The sequence below is a fragment of the Cydia pomonella genome, chromosome 14 (genome assembly GCF_033807575.1).
Source record: "Cydia pomonella isolate Wapato2018A chromosome 14, ilCydPomo1, whole genome shotgun sequence".
Taxonomy (NCBI): Eukaryota; Metazoa; Arthropoda; class Insecta; order Lepidoptera; family Tortricidae; genus Cydia; species Cydia pomonella.
In genome coordinates this window covers 1,909,359-1,934,111 of record NC_084716.1, presented here as the reverse complement: position 1 = coordinate 1,934,111, position 24,753 = coordinate 1,909,359, and the positions used below count along the sequence as shown (strand labels likewise).

Sequence of the window (24,753 nt, the reverse complement as noted above, 5' to 3'; positions counted from 1 at the left end):
GTATGCTTGATAAGACACTGGAGAAGATTGTGCCGCTCCACGATGCCCAGTTCGGGTTTAGGTCAGGTTTATCAACTGAGGCTGCGGTTCTGTGCCTCAAGCATACTGTCCGATATTACACAGATCGTAGAACACCGGTCTATGCATGCTTCTTGGACTTATCCAAGGCATTCGACCTGGTGTCCTACGATCTCCTATGGAAGAAGCTAAACCAAGCGGCGGTACCTGGAGAGCTGGTTGAGCTATTTAAATATTGGTACAGTAACCAGATTAACAGGATAAGATGGGCGGGTTCGCTGTCTGACTCTTACAAATTGCAGTGCGGTGTGAGACAGGGAGGCCTAACTTCGCCAAGGCTGTTCTGCCTATATATGGATCACCTGATTCAGGAGCTCAGCGGCACTCGAGCGGGCTGTTCAGTCGGAGGACAGTGCTTCAATAACATCAGCTACGCTGATGATATGGTGCTGCTTAGCCCTTCGGTTTGCGCACTTAATAATTTACTGGCCATATGTGAAAGATACGCGGAGGTACATGGCCTCAGGTACAATTCTAGTAAGACTGAGTTACTAATTTTCAAAGCCGGCACTAAAACATATAGCATAGTTCCACCAGTCATGTTAGGAGGCGTTCAGTTGAAATTAGTAACACAGTTTAAGTACCTGGGGCATTGGGTCACTGCGTCTCAAAATGATGACATGGACGTTGAGAGGGAGCGCAGGGCTCTATCAGTGAGAGGCAACATGTTGATCCGCAGGTTTGCAAAATGCACAACAAGTGTTAAAATAACCTTGTTCAGATCTTATTGCCAAACTTTTTACACTTGCAGCCTGTGGATCAACTGCACGAAAAAAGCCTATAGTGCGCTGCGCGTCCTCTACAATAACGCGTTCAGGATGCTGATGGGGCTGCCACGGTACTGCAGTGCGTCGGGGATGTTCGCGGAGGCATACACGGACGATTTTCATGCCATTATGCGCAAACGCGTCGCGTCCCTGATGCGTCGTGTTCGTGGTAGCCCCAACAGGCTCTTGAGCGCGGTCGCAGGGGCCCATGACAGCCCGATATTTGGCCACTGGGCGAAATCTCACGCGCCACATGCCAACTACGACAAATAATAATTAGTTTAATATAATGTGATTGATAATTTTAATTTAATTTATTTGATAATTTTAATGTAATTTAATTGATAATTTTGATTTAATAATGTTAATTTAATGTAAATATTTTGATTGTTTGTTGTTTTGTGTGTTATGGATATTTTCCGAAATAAATGCTTTTTATTTATTTATTTATTTATAATTATGATATATTTTTGTTTACACTGAGACAAATAATTAGCACATGTCGTATGAAATATTTTAATTGTGTTTTTTTTTATTTTTTTTTATAATATGTCGGTGGCAAACAAGCATACGGCCTGCCTGATAGTAAGCAGTCTCCGTAGCCTATGTACGCCTGCAACTCCAGAGGAGTTACATGCGCGTTGCCGACCCTAACACCCTCCCACCCCTCGTTGAGCTCTGGCAACCTTACTCACCGGCAGGAACACAACACTATGAGTAGGGTCTAGTGTTATTTGGCTGCGATTTTCTGTAAGGTGGAGGTACTTCCTCAGTTGGGTTCTGCTCTAGATCTGGAATGACATCCGCTGTGCTGTGCCCTACCACACAGAGCCAGATGACATTTACAATGCCCATACCTCTCTTATAATGCCTGTGCTAAAAATGTGATTGCGAACTACCTGCAATAACTATACAGTACCTGGGCGACCGAGCTTTGCTCGGTTATAACTATTTATTGTAATATGGTGGTGTATAGGTGATAATCTTAACTACATTCTTTTACTAAATTAAACTTGTCTAAAACAATAAAAATTAAAAAATTATATATAAAATTGAACATATAAAAAAAAACAAAAGTTAGTCACCAGGCGAGATTCGAACCCGTAACACTCGTTTAGCAGTCCGCGTCTTAACCCGCTGGACCAGACGGACAGTGGCCGGCAACACGAAATTAGCGACCATATTCTGCGTCGAAAGAAAAACGCATGAAAACTCGAAAACACGCGTTTTCCCAAACATAAGACTAATCTAGATCGATTGTTTACCCCCAAAAACCGCCATATACCAAATTTCAGCAAAATCGTTAGAGCCGTTTCCGAGATCCCGGAAATATATATATACAAGAATTGCTCGTTTAAAGGTATAAGATAATTAGGCATTAAAACACTCGTGTGATCTTTTTAAGAAACTCACTTCGTTCGTTTCCTAAGCCCACACTCGTGTATTTTAATGCCTTTTATTATGTAGCAGTAACATAAACTACTAATATATGTTGAAAGTAAGTACAGGCGGCTAACACAATGGTAACAAAAGACAAAAGTTTTGAAAATGTAATTTTCATCATCGTCACTTGGCTGTAAATTTGAGGGCCTATCGCGAACCACGTTCGACGTGTTACCTCTCTGTCGCACTTGTAAATTCGTACGTAAGTATGACAGGGAGGCAACACGTCGAACGTGGTTCGCGGTAAGCCCTCTGATGCCACCTCCATTAGTCTTTTGTACGCCGGTATAGCCTTCGACTCAATGTATAATCTTCACTTTTTATGGAAACGTAGTTCCTACTTCCCGTAGAAATATTTAACTTTCCCATCACCAAGAAAGATTATTTGCTCGCAGTTATTAGCTGCTCAATTCCTCGTTTTTTCTCTGTTACTAAGTCAGTACAGTACACATATCAAACATTTTGAAGTCATAATAACTTTTATTCTATAATTAAATTCATGTAATGTCCGCATCTAATTTATGTGCACGATAAACAAACAAATGAATGATTTGAAAGAAAAGACAAACAGCGCTTGCGAAGCTGAGCGGGGGGCGCGGGCGGGGCGAGGTATCTATCGCTCACTAGGTCGGCTACGATAGGCTCCCGCGCGCCGAGCCGACATGTTGACGGACCAGCGCGGCGTGGTTATGAATTTCGCGCCTTTTTAAGTTGATTTTACTATTACAATGCAAGCTACACACAGATATTTCTTACTTTCCATAAAATGGCTGCATATATTATTTTATAGTAATAGACTTATCTCTACGGACTTTAATTCAATATTAGATCTTACAGGACAAAAAACGCATATTAATTGTAAAGCACATATCCTATTCTTCTAATTTTTTGCCTTGCCTATTAACTTAAGAATTTAGATATGATATTGTGGATTTTTCAAACTTTAATTCAATATTGACAAAATAATAAGCTAATTTGAGTTTGACAAAGAAGCACGTTGATTTTTTTTCTAAAAATTTGATAGCATAAAGCCTCATACATATTATAAAAGACGATGCTTAAATTTTGTACTTTAATTCAATATTCAAAATTCATCAATAAAAATACATAAATACCTTATTTATGTCTAACGCTCGTTCTAAATTTTCTTCATATATTACAAATATGCTTAAAAATATGTCCCATACCAGATAAACATCACTTTTCACTCTTTAGAATTATCGAAACTTATAGGGCAAAAATCCGGTCCCACTATTGGTCTACAACGGACTCGGGTTGCGGCGAAGAGGTCGCGCGAAAATAAACCGAGACTCAGCGAGCCGGCGTGTGGTTGATATTGCACTTTACACAGTGTACAGAATGGGAATCGAACTCGTGATAACTAAGTATAGGTACCTCCAGCTATTGGTACCAGTTATTTAATTGAGCTTACAGTATTAAGAATAAAGAGAGAAATAATGAAATATAAAATAGTATTTTATGCAACAGTTGTATAAGAAGGGTCAAAAAAGGCGAGTGGCGTGAGTTACAATGTGAGCCGGAGCCGAAGGCGTAGGCGAACATTGTAAAGGAATACGCCACGAGAATTTTTTGACCTACTTATACAACGTTGCATACAATATTTTTCCTACGAGTCAACAAAAATAAATCTTAATTTAGGTAAACAAATTACAGCAAAAGTATATAGCCCAGACGCGCGAGCATACCTTGTTACGCGCCCGGCCCGCCCCGGGCCGCGGCCGGCCGGTCAGCGACACCTCGTAACTCATGAGGCCTTGGTACTTGCTACTTGCTAAATTAATATTTTGGACAGTTTTTTCTCAATTTTGGCCACCGTAGCCTACGGAGACTAACAAGCAACGCTAAGCGGTCTTCGTAGTCTATGGGTGTTGCTATATTACGGGTGTCACATGCGTGTTTCTGACTTATGAAGTAATTATTTTTACTATGCAACCAAATGAATATTTTGTAAGTTGGCAGCAATGCACTTAGTTTAAAACTGTATTCGTTTTGGTTTTGTTAGGTTGGTAGCCATTAATCGCAGTAACGTTATAGCTTATAAAAGCACAAGAGCTTTTATGAGGAATAGACAATACAGACTTTTCTTGAAATCTATTATGTATGTTCTTATATTCGTGTTAATGAATGCATAAATGACAGATAACAGTAGAGGAGTAGGAAAAGCCATATTTGATCCAGTTGTTGATGTACAGTAAGCGTATGAAACAACGCACCAAAAGAATCTGCCACCCTCGGATACTTTCTCAGATTGGGAATAGTTCGCGTGATGCCTATATTCAGCAGTTGGAACCTCGCTAACACCTGATGTAGGGCCCGTCGCTCGACGTCGCTTAGCATGAGAAGCGAGGTGTTCTTGATCTTCAGTTTAACAGCTTCCTAACTTGGGAAATTTTGGAACTCCTGGGAAATGGCACCTAAAACTGCCACCTGATATTTTTAACGAATTAAGGACTTAGAATATCTTACCTTCAGGTATCTTGATAGTGGTCCCTATATTTAACTGTTGCAGCCTCGCTAGCGCCGCCTGCTGTAGCGCCCGCCGCTCAACCTCGCTCAGCGTCAGGAGCGAGGTGTCGGTGAGCCGCACCGAGCGCCCGGCGCCGTCGGCCCACGAACAGCTGCCCTGCACATAACGCGCTACGTCATCACACCATCATAGGGTATTAAAGCATGTGAAGTCAGTTTTAAAGAGGTCCAGATCTGAATAATGTGCCACAAATTCGCGCGCTGCACATCATAATGGGTGACCCAAGCTAGAAGAGTCCGTGTCCGGACAGAGGCTTCTGACAGTTTTTTTTTCCATGGCGGGTGATCGATGATCACGTGATACTTTCAATGGTGTCGGATGCCTCTTCCAGGACCCGGACAGTTCAAATGTGAGTCATCCTTTAAGGTGGTCGGGTCCGAATCGGAAACATACGCCAATATGCGTCGATAGCGCGCCATTCATGAATTATTTGCGCCAACAATGTATTTGTTTTTAGATAATCCTTTAATCACATCACAGTGTTAAAATAGGAAGGAAATATTCACCTCAGCAGCTCGAACAAGCCTACTTTCGTTACTCCGAGGAGTGACGTAGTGCGACTTTTCTCACTCCAGGGAGTGACGAAAGTGCAACTTTCCTCACTCCAGGGAATGAGACAAGCTTTCGTCATAATCATAATGCTTTTCATTCATGAATGTAAATAAATGTGGTCAACTTTACTTGATGTTGAATTTTTTAACCTTTAGTATGTTCTCACTACTGAGGTGAAAAGTTGTATGTGTCACACGAGAGCAAAGTTATTTTACATCTCGTGCTTTTGAGTCCCTCGCTACGCTCAACGTTCTAACTTAGAATCACTCGTTCATTTGTTGCACTAATAACTATTGTTATAGTAACTGTTAAGCAAACAACAAGCAATTTTTAATACTTTATGGATCTCCTGATTCGAAAGTAATAAACAATAAAAAATTGAATAAAATCGGAAACATCTAACAGACAACAATCCAACCGGCTTATAGCTCGGAGACTTGAGCCTGTATCGCACACATTAAAAAAACATTTTAGAAGATTTGATGTTAAGATCGTTACTGTGGTAAGGCGTGTAACACAACATATTTTACGATACTTTTGTATTTTTTTCGAAACGTACAAAATCATAGTTATATATACCTAATTGGTGAGGACTAACCGCCTCAGTGAACCGAAAGATCTGCAGAGAATTTAAACGTTTTAAAGTTCTACGTGTAGTTAATCATCTGACGTACGTACGTGGACAGGTGTGATAAACCGTCGGTGAACACTCTCATATGTCTCAACCCAGACGCAAACAGAGGCCGATTCTGTTTACAATTTTATATGGTTTCCATCTCATTTTGATATGACACATTTGAACATTGAAAGCGTTCCAAATAAGAGGTTTTTCTGGTTTTTCTAAAGATAATAGTGACAAAATGCTGTTGTTAATTTCAAGTTTCTGGCCTCAAAAGCCCACCGGGCCATTGATAACACCATGAAATTGTCGGAATTTTATGATTTTGTACATTTTTTTCTACTAAAAACTTTACAGCAAAAGTCATTAAGGAAAATTTAAAACATTAAATTTGCATCAATCGAGTCCAATTTGGTTTCATAGACCATATCAAGAGCAGTCAGGAGGTGTTTCATTAGGCAGACTGAGGGCCGTATAAAAAAACCATTCTAAGATTGTTAATAAGTACGTGCCACGAACATCCTTGAGATATCTATTTAGAAAAGTCATCATCGTCACTAGAGAACAGAAGACGCTAGAAGATACTACGAATATCTTCCGAGAAATAGTAAAAACCACACATTTAATACCAGAAACAAATATAAAACTTGCTATGCGCCGCTTATGAGTTGCCAAGGGTCGAAAATCATTTATTGGACAAACAGTATATTTTTACAAGAATATATCTGATAATATAATAGATTTGCTGGATAAGTCCTTAAAGGACGTCCAAAAGAGAGGTATGGGCATAGTGAATGTCATCACGCTTTGTGTGGTAGGGCACAGCACAGCGGATGTCATTCCAGATCTAGAGCAGAGCCCAACTGGGGAAGTATCTCTACCTTACAGAAAACCGCAGCCAAATAATACAAGATCCTACTCATAGTGTTGTGTTCCTGTCGGTGAGTAAGGTTGCCTGAGGTCAACGAGGGTGCGGAGTGTTAGGGTCGACAACACGCATGTAACTCCTCTGGAGTTGCAGGCGTACATAGGCTACGGAGACTGTTTACCATCAGGCGGACCGTATGCTTGTTTGCCACCGACGTAGTAAAAAAAAATTGCTAGATTATAAATTTGAGAAAGATGTCAAACAAAAATTAATTGAAAGTTCGTACTATGGAAGAAAAAGATGTATGGGATAAATATATTTGTTAACTAACTAATACTTAAGTAATTAAAAATACAATAGATTTTTTAAGGAAAAATGTGCAAGAATTGACGGATATAATTTAGTATATATTTGTATACCTACATGGCAAAGCAAATTAAAATTGAAATACAGAATTGGCTCCAGAATCATACCGAATTACCTGGCGCCTACGCGTGCCCTAATGAGGACAGGAATAGCATTTTATAAATAGCAATCGCAAATATGCGGTGCAAAGTTAAACTGTGCAGGCAAGGTTTATTACCGGACCAGGGACTATGACACTCGAATAACATATATTTTATTGAATTTCGGTATCTTTGGTAACTCTGTTTTGCTCATCATAATCATCATATCAGCCTTTTATCGCCCTCTGCTGAGCATAAGTCTCTCTTCGAGTACACCACTTGTCCCGGTCCTGAGCTAATCTCATCCAGGAGTGATCCGCAATCTTCCGAATGTCGTCCACTCAACGAGCCGACAAACGCCAGGCACTCCTTTCGTCTAAAAGCCGCCACCATTCCGTTAACATTTTGGCCAACCTACCATCACTTTGCTTGGCAACATGTCCTACCTAACTCCATTTTAATTTGGTAATGACGTATTCGACAAATGCCAATGTGTTTTGCTACATTTAAGTAACTATACATACATAAAACACGATATTTTCATAGAATTCCGTTAATTTCGGGGTATTGCTAAGTATCTACATTAAGCGCCACTTGCACCATTCCAATAACCCGAGGTTAACTGGTTGATCCGTTAACCCAGTGTCAAATTGTACTGGTAGCCATGGTAATTCCAGATTTAACCGGTTTACCCCGGATTAGAGGGATAGTGCAAGTGGACCTAAGGAAACTAAATGGCAAATATCAAATATCAAACATTTATTCAGCAAATAGGCCACAGGGGCACTTTTACATGTCCATTTTTACAAACAATAAATTAAAAAAAAAAAACAATTACAAATATCGAATCTATGAAATAATAAATACTTTATTAGAGATGTATACTGTCTCTAAATGTCAAATTACACAAAAAAAAACTATGATAAAAAAATAAAACCATAAAATACTAAAATTCTTTAGAGATGTATAAGTCTCTAAGTGTCAGAGATAAAATATAAAAATATATATTAAATTATCCTTAGAGATGTAGAGGGTCGCCAAGGCTTGAATTCTTATATAAATAATTAAAAGACAAAAAAATTAAAACAGACAAGAACCGAATGAAGTGTCTCACGTTAATGTCACTATGGCATAGTTAATATTCGTAATTCGTAAAAATAGATACTTAACACTATTTATAAAATAATATAAATACAACGGCTATTTTAGGCCCATAAAACTATTTTATAAACAAATTCTTATAAACTATTAATAGTTTATGGATTATCTTCTAAGTCTGTAATACATTCTATTTGAATTTGAACCGTCCACTTGGTGACACGTGTAAGCATTACTAACATCGTTATAAATCAATCATGATTATTTTGATCGACTCCAAAACCTGAATTACCCGCGAACATATGCCGGAGTCGTACAAAACTTCGTCGCTGACCGTGGGCGGTACAGACAAAACATATATAATTTATTTTAACATCATATATTTAACGAGATCTTGGTGAAAATGTTATTGGGAAAACATAACCAGTATTTTATCTGAGATTGGAAATTATGGAAACGGATGCAGCGTTTATTTATTTATTAAAACTCTATTAAGTACAAAATAATGTACCAATGGCGTACTTGATGCTCAATGGCATTCTCTACCAGTCAAACATTAGTCTAAATAGGGATATATAAAAATGGTGCAAGGAGAAAAGTAAGAAAATATTTTATTATAAGAATTGCAAACAACTATAAAACTTGATAAACGACAAAATACAAATAAAAATAGTAGAATAAATTTATCACTTACCATCAGGTGAGATCGTGGTCAAACGCTTGCCTATCGTTATAAAAAAAAAAAGGTACTTATATATAGGTGATTTTGTTATTTGTGACCAAACTCTGAGGGTTGAATATGTAGGTCATACTTAATAGCTTTTATTAAGGAGCCAACCCTGAAATCATGAAAGAAAAATCTGCCTTCTCATACATTTCGGTGAATCATTGTTTTCTATAGAACAGCTGTTTTTTTTACGCGATATCGGGGTTGGGCCCATAGTCAAAGTTGTTCAGTATGACCATATCTACCCCTCAAGAGTATGGTCAGAGATAACAAAATCATCCGGTATAGTTAATATCTTCGGTGTTTGGTGACAAACATATTGTGGCGTCATGGCAGACCTCGAAGGAGATGGCAGAATGATCTTGACGTGTTTCGGAAATAGCCGAATATTGCCATAGACCGAGACGCGTGGAAAAAAGGAAGGGAGGCTTTTGCCCAGCACCCAGCAGTGGGACACAATAAGCTAACAATAGTAAATTGTGTAACGAGGGAGGTTAGTGAAATTTTGCAAAAAAGGTCTTTAGATGCACGACAGCCGCATATTAAATTAATCAATTTAAATATTTTTTAACATAGATTATAAAAATCAATTATAAACGTGATTATTTTAAAAGTAGAACTCATTTATAACTACGAGTACTTGGTTCGCATGAATTAGTGACAATAAAAAAAGCTATAAACCCCTCCTCTAGCGGCTCTGGGGGTTATAGCTTTTTTTCACAATGCTTAACTCCCGCGGAGACAATACATGCCTTTTTCCTTCAGTATACCTGCATGAAATAAGATATTTTTCGAGCAAGTGTGATGAAAATAAAAATAAATAAAATAATAGTTAATATACTACTACATATACATATTTCACACAAATTCAATATATAATGATGCAACGTTTACGTTGCAGGTTTCCCTACCATATTTTTGTATCGTTGTATTTCTTATGTTTCTTGTCCTTGTTGTGTATCCGCTGAAAATAGTAATGTTCAAGCTCGACCGTTGCAGAAGGCATACATATTTATCGTGAATATATAACGTTGAAAGGTTATCTGAATAACAAAATAAGCTGAAGCTACTACGTAAACAAATATCCAGGTGAATCTGAATCTAAAACATGAGGGAGCATGCAGTAACGAGTAGGTACAAGTTCAAGTTGAAATTTAAGTTCGAATATTTCGTTATTCACCGAAGCGTCAGCGTAGGTCTACGCTTTTATTCGGGCAAATTACTTTCGTATGTACGGATTTTCTCTACGGATCGCAACCCATTCTTATGAACATTTGTGAGCAGGTTCAGTAGTTAGATAATGTTCAAAATGGTGGAAATTGGCATAAATTACTTTTTTTAATACTACGTCTATGGCAAACAAGCATACGGCATAAATATTATAGGACATTATTACACAAATTGACTAAGGCCCACAGTAAGCTCAATAAGACTTGTGTTGAGGGTACTTAGACAACGATATATATAATATATAAATATTTATAAATACTTAAATACATAGAAAACACCCATGACTCAGGAACAAATATCCATGCTCATCACACGAATAAATGCCCTTACCAGGATTTGAACCCGGGACCATCGGCTTCGTAGGCAGGGTCACTACCCACTAGGCCAAACCGGTCGTCAGCATGCCTGGTGGTAAGTGGTTACCGTAGCATATGGACGCCTGTTACTCCAGAGGAGTTACATGCGCGTTGCCGACCCTAACATCCCGAACCCTGGTTGAGCTTTGGCAACATTACTCACCGGCAGGAATACATCAGTATGAGTAGAGTTTAGTGTTATTTGGCTGCAGTTTTCTGTAAGGTGGAAGTACTTTCCCGGTTGGACTAAGCTCTAGATCTGGAATGACATCCGCTTTACTGTGCCCTACCACACTAAGCGAGATGGCATTCACAGCGCCCATACTTCTCTTTTGTGACATTGTGATAATGACTCGACGAAGGATGTCATTCCAGATCTAGAGCAGAGCCCGACTAGGGAAGTACCTCCACCTTACAGAAAACCGCAGCCAAATAACACTAGTCCCTACTCATAGTGTTGCAGCCCCGGGGGCCTCCCTTTAGTGATATTTGGTGAAGATTTATATTTAACGAAACCGAGAAAAGGTATCTACTTATGTCGTAAATCTTTTTTCTTAGTAACTATAGAAAAATACACCTGAGGTCTCCTTATACCCCCCTCAACATGATCTGTCGTTATTTTTTCGTGACCCCCGCCTATCAATTTTTTTTTTCATTCTCAACAATAATTATTGTGTCGAACATAATTACTTAATAATTAAAATTATCTACATTGTACCTATTAAAAATAAAAATAAATATTGAAGATAAAATTATAAAAATTACAATTTACAATTACAATGTCAACAGATTTACAAAATTATTAGAATAAAAATTTACAGTACACTTCCAATTTAACAATCACTTACTAAAAATTACAAATGCCAATCTCAAGTCAAATCAAATGTAAAAAAACTAAAAACTACTTAAAAATAACTGAATAAATTCCTATTACAATAATATAAAACATTAACAATTGATTTCAGTATTGTAGACAAGTGTCTTAGAAAAAACACTAGCCTTGATCGTCTGATGAGAAATCGGCTATAGAGTAATAGGATTTTTTTTAAAGATACTGTTTGAGCCTTGCATTAAACAATTTGCTATTTAAAATAGATTTTAATTCGATTGGTAACTTGTTAAACAGAAAGACTGACTGATAGCTAGCGGCATGCTTCATTATATTAAGACGTGGAACAAAGTTGCATTTCAAATCCATCCGTCTAGTCGACAGCCTGATTTCCCTGACCTGATTGTATTGCTAGGGCAAAAAATTGCAAGTTGAAATACTGGCTAATACTTCAACCGTGCCTCTAACGAACGCAATATCTTCGAATGACAAACAGATAGGTGGGTGGGTGGGTAGGTGGGTAGCTTTCATATTAATTTAAACGTTCGTACGAGGTGTGAGATGGCACACTTAGCACAGTTATGTGGGCTAGATTGTTTCAGGGCTTCATTAATTGTAGTGAGAAGAGATTATTTAATTGGTAGGAGAAATGTTGAATTTTTTGTGAAAAATATTAATTTTTTGGCTATAAAGTGTGACTGACGTTAGAATGATGCAGATCCGGGCTGAAGCGCCGACACTTCAGGTTTCTATGTAAAGCATCACGTGATCACCGATTACCCGTCATAGAAAACGAAGCGTCGGAAGCAACGGGCCGGGCCCGAACCGTTCTAACATGAGTTATCCTTAATTGAGATTGCCACTAGGCTAACATCAAGATGAAATACTGGCTAATACTTTAACCGTGTCTCTAATGAACGTTATATCTTCGAGTGACAGACAGATAGGCGGGCACTAGCTTTCATATTAATATAAACGTTCGTACGAGGTGAGACGGCACAGTTATGTAGGTTAGCTTGTTTTTGGGTTCCGTTAATGTAGTGAGGAGAGATTAGTTAATTGGTTGAAGAAATGTTGCAGTTTATTTATGAAAATTCTTAATATTTTGGCTATAGGGTCATGTTGCGAATGCAACTTATTATTATATAAAAATCAATGCAGTAGCTAAACGCAGCCGTAGGGCTCGGCTAGTATTCTGAGGCTTTTTAAAAGCACCAATAGGAGCGCTCCACATATTCTGTATCGCGGCCAATTAGAAGCATCTGAATTAAAAACTACCTTTTTGTACTGATCATATATTGCAAATCACTCTTTCATCATCCTCCATACTATCAACACCCACTTTCTACATTGAACGGTTTTGGCAAGAACCCTAAACCAGTACCTATTGGAAGATTATACTTCACTTTATTATAAATCGAAGTTTTTATATATATTAATTTAATAGTAATCGGGGACATTCGCGGTGGATCACCTTAAGGGCGAAAATCTTTTAAACGTCTTGCAGGCGGTGAGGCGATAACAAAAAAGTGATGACCAATAGTATGGCACTTAAAAAAAAGTGGGTGTCGAAAAAAAAGGTCAGCTCAGGTAAAGTTTATTGTCGTCCATTATCTTTGCGACGGCCGCCATTTGCAAACTGAGATATGGAATCCTAAATGCATCCTAATTGGTTATCTTTATGGGGAGGCGAAGTTTAGCCTAAACAAACGAATAAACTGTCCTTACTACCTATTGTTTGTCTCTGCTTTTACCCTTTTAATTATTAACCTTTTGAACGCCAGGCCTATCGCACGCGGCGCGTATTCGTGAACCTTGTCGGTACGCATGAAGGTTGATATTGGGCTGTAGCCGCGCGCGTCATATGACGCTTTGGCGGTCAAAAGGTTAACATAACCAATTACGATGCATTTAGTATTCTTTATGTTAATAAAAGGGTAAAAGCAGAGACAGAGCGTAAGGATCGAAGCAAAACTTTCTGAACTGGTTCACCGCGAATGTCCTCGATTGTTCCTGCTGCTGTACCTGCTTTAGTCGTTCGCGTTTCTCCTATCGACATGGCAAAATTAAGGGAATTTAAAGCTAATTTTTGAGCCGACTCCTTAGAGCTTGCTCCTGCTGAGCGGTTGTTCTCTATAGATCGCATTTCTCAACATTTTGTTAGCAATATAATAGAACGGCTTTTTTATCGAATCAGTTTATTGAACTTTTTTGCAAAATGGCTAATTCGCGGGGTTTACGCTGTTTAATAGACGGGTTTAGCGTAGCATTTTCCTAACTGTATTTTAATAGAGGAAGGGGTTCGCTCACCTACCTGATTTGTATGTAACTGAACCACAAGCAATTACTCAAACCTGATAATGTTTAGGTTATACTGAGCAACTTTTACTACGGGACCAACCCTGAAATCGCGACTTCCCCACTTGGGCTCTGCTTTGATCTAGATGACATCCGCTGTGCTGTGTCCTACCACACAACACGAGATGACATTCATAATGCCCATACCTCTCTTTTGGACATAGTTTAAGGACGTACCCAGGTCCAACGGGTGTTTACTTTTATTTCAATACCTAAAGATACAGAGTACCTATAGGTACCATAATATTGTATTGTCACCAAAGTTACATAATGTATATAAAATTTCAGCTCACTCGAATAATGGAAAGTGGGTCTATATTTGCTTGCAAGAACCCGAACGAACATGTTACAAACAAACATTGCAAGTTAAATAAAAGCTTGTAAAATACCAATTCTGACACTTAGACCATAAAAATTACAGCCAGCAAATAGATATACGTGAAACATATTGAAGCAACAAGCTAAATTGCCGACGGGATGATCATCGGGCGCATATTTCATGTTCCTGGCTCGACGTTTGCGTTGTAAATTTAAACTATAAGTTTGGGTAAATATTTTGCTGGCGGCCGATGAGTGTTATGATTTTGTTTGTAAGTGTGTGGAATTTAGTGTTCAATGACTCTTGATTGGCAGACGAGCACCATTATAGATTAGTTTATATATAAAACATTATGTCATTGCTTATGTGGTAGGTACTTTTTAATGAGGTTTTGATAAACTATTTAAGGTCAGGTGGGGTACCTGAGAGAAACAGTTTATTTTTACAAGATTTTATTTAGTTTCACCTGTCCCGTTGTCTGTTTGTCGATCTGTAATCGAATTTTGCAAATTAAATTTGACCCAAAATTAAATTTCCCGGTTTCCAATGAAGCTGAAAATTTGCATACATAATTATGTAAGTCGGGTGACAATGCAATATTATGGTACCATCGAGATGATCTGATGATGGAAACAGGAGGTGGACATAGGAACTCTGTGATAAAACAACGGAACCTAATTGTGTTTAGGGTTTTTAGAATTGTCTCGATGTGTATTAGTTGCTTGTGGAAAGAAAAGTACAGTCAGCGATAAAAGCTTGTACCAAAAATGAAATTTTTGCCAAAAACTTATGCTCAGGACAAGAGAAACGGTATGAGAATTCCCTACAAGTGTTTCTCTTACCCACCTGATCGTATGTTTTAAAGTTTGAATTGTAAACTAAACGATCGAGACGATCGTCAAGGTCGTGTCAAAACAAGATCCGTCATAACATATTCTTGCTACTGTTACGTCTCCTTACATTTACTCCAAGCACGAAGAATTTCCAACGTTGACCCGTTATTTCTTATCTCTATCGCACATGCATAATTATATTGCTGTCCCGCTTGCACAGTGGCATTGACCGCCGGCATCGTGGCCTTGTTCATAAGAATTCCAAATTTTAAACTGATAGCGTAAGTGATTCTCGTGATATTTAACGAGACAGACGGAAGCCTAAAAACGATTGACATATATCAATACATCTAATCCTCTTGTTGTTCAACCTAGCCCCCAAACTAAGCAAAGCTGGTACTATGGGTACTAGGTGACAATATACATACGTATATAGATAAATACATCTAATCCTCTAAACCAGTTTAATCCAATTTTTCTAAACCCTACCATGTACTCGTATGTAGGTATACACACATAAGGCACACAAATTCTGCCAAAGGAAATCTTTTGTTCAGACATCGCCGTATTTTACCTTCTCATGCTTCCTGCCACCACTACTACAATTAGTGTGAGCTATTCAAGGTTATATCAAAATTATTAAAACCATAAGAAATTGTGAAGGCTGTAGCGGCTTCTAGTAAGTTCTGTACGCCTAGTATTATAATTTGTTATCTACCAATGTAACGTTTTAACACCTAAGAAGTATAATTATGTATGAAAATATGTCTGGAATATACATATTTTCTGCTATTTTGATAACACTTAACAATTTAAGCATTTATTTACTAAATAGCAGAGCGATCACAATACATTATCATTACACACTTTACATAATGTAATATTTTTTCTATTTAAGTATATCTTAAATAATAATATAGCATGAATTTAGCTATGCATTGCAAATTTTTCTGCAAATATAAATATATGGAAGAAAAAGACATGCTGCGCCGACCCCAAATGAATGGGATAAGGGCAAGCGAATGATGATGATGATGACCGGGATTCGAACCTGGGACCATCGGCTTCATAGGCAGGATCACTACCCACTAGGCCAGACCGGTGGTCGTGAAACATTGTTAATGTATCTTGTACCTATTTATCTATTTTTTTTAGAAAATTTCTCAAAAACTGTTTTGTTTTATACATTTATTGAATTGACTATTTTAGAGTCCTAAAATCGGTAGTGGGAGTTAAAATCGGTAATATTTTGGGAAATTGTTTGCAATTTGTAAAGTATAATATAAGTATGTATAGAATATTGTTCTTTCAAAAAATACTTTAGATTAAGTATACTTGTTTTTTTTACCACCAAAAAAACAGTGATCTCGAGCCAGTTTTGTTAGTGGTAGTCCAGGGTATTTCTACATTTTAACTTTTTTTTAATATTTCATAGCCAAAAGCATTGGTTATATTCCGGCTAAATATTTTACCTTTTGCTCTACTAAAAATTATTAGGCTTAGATGGGGTTAGATAAATATTGAGACAAGAGACACACTTGTAGGAAGTCCTCACACTCTTCCTCTTGCGAGAAGAGAGAAAAAGGGCGGCAATCTGCAAAATTAATTATAGAAATACAGAAGAAAAAATGAATTTCGATAAACGCAAAACAGCAATATCGACGAATTTCGAGAAATGACCTTTTTATATCACATCTGTGGCAAACAAGCATACGGTTCGCCTGATGGTAAGCAATCACCGTAGCCTATGGACGCCTGTAACTCCAGAGGTGTTACATGCGGCTTGCCGACCCTTTAAAAAACCTGTACACTGTTTTTGGAAGAACCTCGGAAAAACCTAGGCAGGGAGCCGATTCCATAGCCGGAGCGTCCGCGGGAGGAAGTAAAACTGCACAGAGCTCTAAAGTTCTAAGATTTTATCAATTGCAGTAAAAGTAAATATAAAAACTTGGTATGCTGCACATTACACATTACTATATAAAGAGCTGTCTATGACAAATATACGTCTTACACTTTGAAGAGCAACGAAGAAACCTGTTTTCAACTTGGCGTCATGCATCCTGTAAGTGTTATCACCGTGATAATTCTAATCTTGAATTACGCTGGTTGTCAAAATGTTGATATAAAATATATAAGCCAACCTTTTGACCATTATGATCCAAATGAAAAGAGAACATTTAAATTTATGTATTTCGCTTCGCGCGATAACGACCATTCGCAACCAAATGCACCAATTTATATAGAGTTATTTAGTTATTCACCTGACGATACGGAAAAACGCCTTGGTGATGGTTCCTTATTGATATCACAATTGGCAAAAGAGACAAATGGGTCCACGTTTGCAATCATTCAAAGATATGTTTCATATAACCAACCTTATGATATTTTGCCAAGAGACAAAGATTACTTTAAGTTTTTAACCACTGAGCAAATATTGGCTGATGTTGCAAGTATAGTAAAAAGGATCAAGTCTAATAAATAAAAATAAATAAATAAAATAAATAAAAATAGTTTATTTACCAAAAATTTTACAAGATTTCCTTAACCTATGACTGCCACACTAGGCTAAGCCTGTGTTGTGGAGTCAGATTGGAAACAAATACTAATTTGAATTACATCCTACGCTGAAGTTTTGGTTTCATAATAGGTTACTAATAGTAAAACATTTTTGATACTAATAACAGGCTTAAACTAAATAGGAAAGATCACAATTTAGGTAGAGTAAATTTATTACACGAATTTATATTATTAACCGTTGTAGACAGCAATTGTGTGTGTGGTGTGTGTGTGTTTGAGTGTGTAATATTACTAAGCGAAATTGAAGGCAAACTTTACCGCTAACAAAGCCTACCGAGAAGTTAAACCATTGATTTTACCAATCATTAACCTTCATTAGTTGTTCTGTTTCATTATAACTAAGATGTTTTAACCAAGACATAACTGTTGTTTTAGCTTCACCTGCATTATAGTTCTTAATATCGCAGTATTTATTTACTTTATTATATATATGAGGCAAAAGGAAATTTTGAAATCTTTTTGCAAAAGCAGTGTTTGTCCTGGGAACAGGCAACTTAAAAACGCGCTTACTATGAGAAGTTCCATTTACTGACTTTACTAATTCACAGTGCATTATCATTGTCAACCTAATGATAGCAAGCTTACGGACACTGAGCACGTTCATATCTTTATATACGTCTATTGTAGGGTAAATCCTGGGTTTTTTAAGGATTACCTTAAGTAAAAACCTCTGTGCTCTTTCTAAGGTAATCATTGCCGAGCTAGTTGCCCCTCCCCATACGGTGATGCAGTAAGTTAAAATCGGCTGACAAAGTACAGTATATATCATTTTAAGTAGTTGTTTTTCAGTTGCATCTCTTAGTCTCTTCATCACATAAATTAACTTTCTTACTCTAGCAGTTACCGATTCAATATGGTTAGAAAAATTAAGTTTTTCATCTAGTGTCACGCCTAAGTATTTAATAGATGGGACCCGTTCAATTGAACAACAGTTGCAAGAGGATGTCCCTTGATTGCAGACTATTTCATGTATCTTTATTTCAGGGTGGATTGTCGGCTTTGAGGCCGCAGTTTTGTGAAAACAAAGAAATTTAGTTTTTGCGGTGTTGAAAGTTAGTAGATTACTTTTTAGCCAACTGTAAACTGATTTCATACCGCTCTGAGCTATCTCCAGGCATTGCGGCCATGATTTACCGTGAAATAATATTAGTGTCATCTGCGTAGCAAATAATATCAGCGTTATTTATGGGAATATGTGTTAAATCATTTAAATATACTATAAAAAGGGTTGGGCCAAGGATACTCCCTTGTCCCCCCGAGGGTTGCCCACCTTGTCGTGGTGGAGGGGCTTAGTAGCCGTGGCTTGGTCTCCCACGGTGAAGCGAAGAGGCAACCAGGGCCGGCCTGTTTGAGGTGCTGGCTGGCCCGAGGAGGACGCTCCAAGTGGGCTTGACAAGCCCGCTTGTGACGCGTTGGAGGTGGACCGTCGAGGAAGAGGAGTGTCGGTATTGCGGTTAGCCGTTCTCCCTATCCTCGACGGCCGAGGTGGGATCGCAGGGGAAGAGGCGTGATGGTATCACGATGCGCCACTCTCCCTATCCCCTGCGACCTTGGCGGGGCCGTTCCGCTGTAGCGGCGTTGGTGGGGCTGCAGAGGAAGAGGAGTGTCGGTGTTACGGTGTGCCGTTCTCCCTGACCTCTGCAGCCGAGTTGTGGTTTGCGGCAGAACCATGGACCTCATCTGCCGCCGGGCGCTGGGGAGTTTTCTGGCGCCCGTGGCCTCCTTGTGGCGGGCTCGGGGGGGTCCGCTACACTGCAGGACGGAGGCCGAGGAGGAAGGCGCGTCGAACCATCTGGCGCGCCTCGCGTGAAGGGCCTTCGGGCATCCGCGAAGGAGCCGCTCGCGGGCGGCTGCCGCCGGTGGGGTCGCGGATGAGTACGCAAGTGTTCCCGTAACCCCACCAATAAGGCGGCGAGGTGGCATATGGGGGGTTTTTAGTGGGTATACCGTGGGCCTCATTAGCCTAGACGGGAGTCCCACATAACCACTCGGGTCACCCCCCGCACCCGGGTGGTATGCGGAATGCATTTTCCCCCCTGGAAAAAAAAAAAAAAAAAAAAAAAAAAAGGATACTCCCTTGTGGGACCCCAAACGCGACTGGTTTTTCCTCGCTTAACGTGTTACCAAGCTTTGTACATTGACGTCTGCCATTCAGGTAACTACTGAACCAGGTTAGGGCTACTCCTCTGATTCCAAGGTGTTCAAGTTTCTGTAGTAGTATAGGAACCGAAACTGTGTCGAATGCCTTAGACAGGTCTAGGAATACTCCAGTACATGGATTACCCTTATCCAAGTATGTACTGACCAGTTTGGTAAAAAGAGAGACCGCGTCTTCTGTAGATTTTCCTTGTCGGAAACCAAATTGCCTTTCCGACAACAAGCATTCTGAATTTAGGAAATTAATAAGTCGTTTGTTGACTAGCTTTTCCAGTACCTTTGAGCAGCTTGATAATAATGATATCGGCCTGTAGTTACTTGCATTATCCTTGGCGCCGGATTTATAAATCGGTACTACAGCTGCCGTCTTCCAGGTCTCTGGAAAGGAACCATGTTCTAAACTAAGATTACATATGGTTGTGAGGGGTTTGACCACGTAGTCTTTCACGCGTTTTAGAAACTGGTTGCGTATCCCGTCTATGCCTGAGGCACCACTCGCTTTAAGGCTCATGATTATGCTTTCAACTTCCTGGGTGTTAGTTGGGGTCATAAAGAAGGGCTTCGATGGTGATGCGGTTATTTTAATTTTAGATGCAAGGGATGCCTCAGTTTCTCCAGTATTGGCAAGAATATTATTTGCAAGCGACTGACCCACCGTCGAAAAGTAGTCATTAATGTGATTCAATGATTCGGGTACAGTCGATTTTATAGTGGCATAGCCAGGGGTTCCATTATCTTTCGGGTTTTGTATTATTTGCTTTATAGTTTTCCACAGTTGTTTTGGATTGTTCCGATTTTCAGTAACTTGTTTATACTCGTACTCGACTTTAAGTTTACGAATAAGGGATCTATAAAAGTTCCTATAACGCGTGAAAATTAGTTTAGCATTAAGGTCATTAGGGTTTTTACGGCTTATTAAATGTAATCGGTCCTTATGCTTAGAACACCTAATTAACCCTGGAGTTATCCAAGGCTTTAGATTAAACTTTGAGCGACTGACAGCCCTTTTTGTTGAGTTATTTTGGATAATTGTTGTCAGAGCTTTAGTGAAGACATCAGCAGCTTCAGTGGAAGAGGAACTATTGGTGACAGCATCCCAGTCAGCTTGTCCTAATTCATTATAAATAGCTTCATAATCTACTTTGTAAACACATCTTTCTATTGGGACTGATTTAGTTTTACCTGCCAAGCAAAGTATTACCATATCATGATCAGTTATGTCCGTTTCACAAACTACTGCTTTATATGATTTCTTTGATCTTACTAGGTAATGATCCAGGCATGCTTCATTTCTGGTGGGCTTATCAACTGCAGATTTGAGACCCAGGCTAGCCATGAGACATAAATAATCAGAGGACTGGGGCGTTACCTTCATAATATCTATATTTATGTCCCCTGTAATAATGAGATTCATACTGTAGTCTGTACTATTTATAAACGATTCTAGTGAATTTAAGAAAGGATCAATATTATTCACTGACGGAGAGCGATAGATTCCTAGAAGGGAGAAACATTTAGGAATTTCAATATATAGACAATTTGCATCTTGAATGTTTGGCTCACTTACTTGGACATTCCAAATATCTCTTACGTACACCACGACTCCACTAGCCTGGTTTCCTAAATTTTCAGTTTGGTAGGAGTTGTAGCCATCAATTTTTTCAATCACTGAACCATCCTTCAGCCAACATTCAGTCAGAACTATAAAATCAAACATTGTATTAAAGCGTTTTAAAGTGACCAAAAAACTAGAAATGTTACGTTGCAGGCTTCGAATATTAAAAGTTAAAATTTTGATGTTTTGTATTTCGTTAAAATATTTTTGGCATAGCTCTGGAGACCCTACCGTGTGGCAGTTCACCATGTAAGTTTCGTCAATATCATCCCCCGGGTCTAGGTCGGTGGTGGTGGTTGCATGAAGTGAGTATCACTAAGCCGCAAGGTAGGGTGGACTCCAGACTCAAATTTTATAATAGGTATGTGTTGGTGAGTAATGTTTTTATGTGTGAGTAATGTGTTAGCATGTATGCATAATGTTTTTGACTGTTTGATATGCTGAATACAACTTAATGTTATGCTATGTATTTTTAATAAAGCTGTAACTTTATTAAAAATACAGCAATAATATGTATACCAAGGCCTACCATATATTTTTAAATTATATTGAAAAGCACTGGGACATAAAATATACATATATAAAATAGTACAGGGTGTTCTTATAGTTAGGACACTATTATGCATCAGGAAAATCTTTGGAAGCGTCTGCTGACCCAAGCTGTTTTTCAGGTCCAAAAACACGGTCAATGCAGTCATAATTAATAATATTGATGGCATCCGCTCCGTCTCGCTTTCGTGCGTAGATAAATCCACCTCGTGTCCAACAATATTTAAAATTTGCCTGGCCCGCCCGCTCTCTGGCAATTCGAAATAACTGGCGGTTTTCGCGAGTTAGCCGTTCATTAATGTATAATTTCTGTGGGGTACCTTCTGTGATAATATCCGCAGTATCCAAATTTCGCCGGATTGTAGGTTTTGCTATAAAGTCATCTCGAACCTTTCTGCGGGCAAAGCGTACAATTACAGGTCGCGGTAATTGACTGGACTCGTTGCTAGACTGTTTTTTCTTGGGCCCCGCTCTAGAGACGTAATCTATGTCGACGTCCGATATGCTGGCACCAATCTTCGTGGCTATGGCCATCATAGTATGATGTAAATTTTCATTTTTATTTTCTGGGCATCCTATGATTTCTATGTCATTTCTTAAAGCTAATTGTGCTTGAATGTTGTACTTGTTTTCAAGGTCTTGTAACGAAGCTTTAATGCGCACATTTTGGGATTGCTGGTCTTCTAAGGCCTGCAGCCGACGTTCCGTGTCTGAAAGCTTGTCGTTTATCTCGTCCATACGGGTCTGGCACTTGACTAGGGAGTCTAGTGCAGAAGTTAGTTGGCTTTTCAGATCTGACATGTCAGATCGCAAAAGTTTTATCTCCGACGTAAGCTCGGCGAGATCGCCGAGATCCCTCTTTGAAGATGTCTGTGGCTTTGTCGGTTCAACTGCCGGTTTCGACGACTCGGGCCCCGACCCCGGTTTAGACGGTTGCTGTTGTGAGATTTTATCTCATTACGTCTCAATCACATTACGCGTCATCGAAGGTGGTGGTTGCTGGGATCGCCGACGCCGGACGACAGGCGGCTTGGACGCGCATGCTATACCCTGAGCTCGTGGACGCCGCCGTGGCGAGTGACGATGCGGTTTTAGCTAAAAAAGAATTCATTGAATATTTCGACGAAATCCACCACGCATATGAAAAATATGGCGCCCATGATTGTCTCGGGAAACTTACAGATTATCACCATTCAATTGATGAGTTATTTAAAACTCCCGAGGGAGTTGACGAGTTGATACAACGATTCAACCTTTGCGACAACAATGATAAATTTAAAAAAGAAATCGATAGAACATGGTTCTGGGAAACAGTTTTATATTCGAAGTCTTGTGATGACCTCACAGGACTCCAGGCCATATAAAGTCATTCTGTGAAAATATTCCGAACGAAAACATTCGATTGCGTTGGTGTTGGAGGAGGAAAAACTAAAGAGGAAAACCACGAGCAAGTTACACGCAACAACTAAAAGGAAAAGCAAATGTCGTGTCTTACAGGGACCTAAAGAACTTGGCCGAGGACCGCGAAAACTGGCATCTACTTCACCGACAAGAGCCATGCTCTTAAATGATGATGATGGTGATGGTGTTGGAATTGTAATGTAGATCTTTTGAAAAAAGAGCCCTGGGGTTATACAAGATGGTATCAACAATGTTCTGAATTTGGTCATTTCCGTTCCTTGGAGAAAGAACCTTTCGTTCATCAGCCTTTAGAGTATAGTCTTAAAATATGTAAAAAGTTTTTCGATATCGATGAAAAGAGAATCGACGAAGGAACAGCGAAGACTAATGAGAAATTTGGCGGAATTACTCCTAATTTAACTAACGTGGTATTCACTTATGGAGAGTTGGATCCATATCGGCTCTTAGGGGTTCAAAGTAACTTATCAGACACCGCCGTGTGTTTTGCTGTAGAGGGTGCAGGTTCGTATAATATACTCCACCTCAGGCATGATAAGTGGGGTGAGCAAACAAAGCAGGTAATGGAAACTAGAGAAGCTGTTAAATCACTTATCAAGAAATGGATTGCTTCTTAAAGTGTAGCGTTGTATAACGTTTAAACTTACTATTTACAGCTCTTACAACAAGAGCAACTGTGTGTCAAATAATAAAATTAAGTAAAAAAAAAGGTTTTTTTTATTAGGTATACCTGGCTCCTCTATTATTCAATACGGATAATATTTAATATGTACTCTTTTAGGTTTTTTGTAATCGGTAAGTATTACTAAGTAATTGGCTGTGATATTCATCTATGAAAATGGTCAATAGCATGGACAAATCGACAACAAATTTACGAAAATAGTTTGGCAATTTCAATCTGTAGAGGAGAACATCCGGACATATGTACAAAAGCATTAAAAAAAAAGCATTTAAGCCCAAGCTGAAACCCTAACGGTCGGTAAATAATGTTTATGAACCATGTTCGTTAACCATACAAATACAAGTATTTTAGGGTACCGTAGTCAACCCTAAAGCGGGGATTAGACTAGCAAGAACTTGCATGCAATTCTCCTTACATTGTGGTATCTGATCAAACTTTTGAATGCAGTATACCTTAGTAGTCGGCAATGTAACGTATGTAAATTGCATGCAAGTTCTTGCTAGTCTTAAGCCTCGCTTTATACATTTTCGCCATGTCCGTCTGACTCTGTGTCTGTCTGTCTGTACAAAGCTTTGCTCCGTGATCGTTAGTGCTAGAAAACTGAAATTTGCTATGTATTATATAAGTCAAACGTAAAGTGGGATTTTTTTTTTCACTTCAACCCTATTGTATGGGGTGTAGTT

At 38.8% G+C, this 24,753-nt stretch overlaps 1 protein-coding gene across 1 annotated transcript in view; it reads right to left on the bottom strand.

Moving 5' to 3' along the window:
- The window catches only part of LOC133524710 (uncharacterized), a 98,183-nt gene that overhangs the window by 69,790 nt on the left and 3,640 nt on the right, over positions 1-24,753 (bottom strand). The window contains exon 2 of the mRNA XM_061860846.1: positions 4,776-4,932. Coding sequence (XP_061716830.1) covers positions 4,776-4,932 — 157 coding nt within the window. The remainder of the gene's footprint in view (positions 1-4,775; positions 4,933-24,753) is intronic.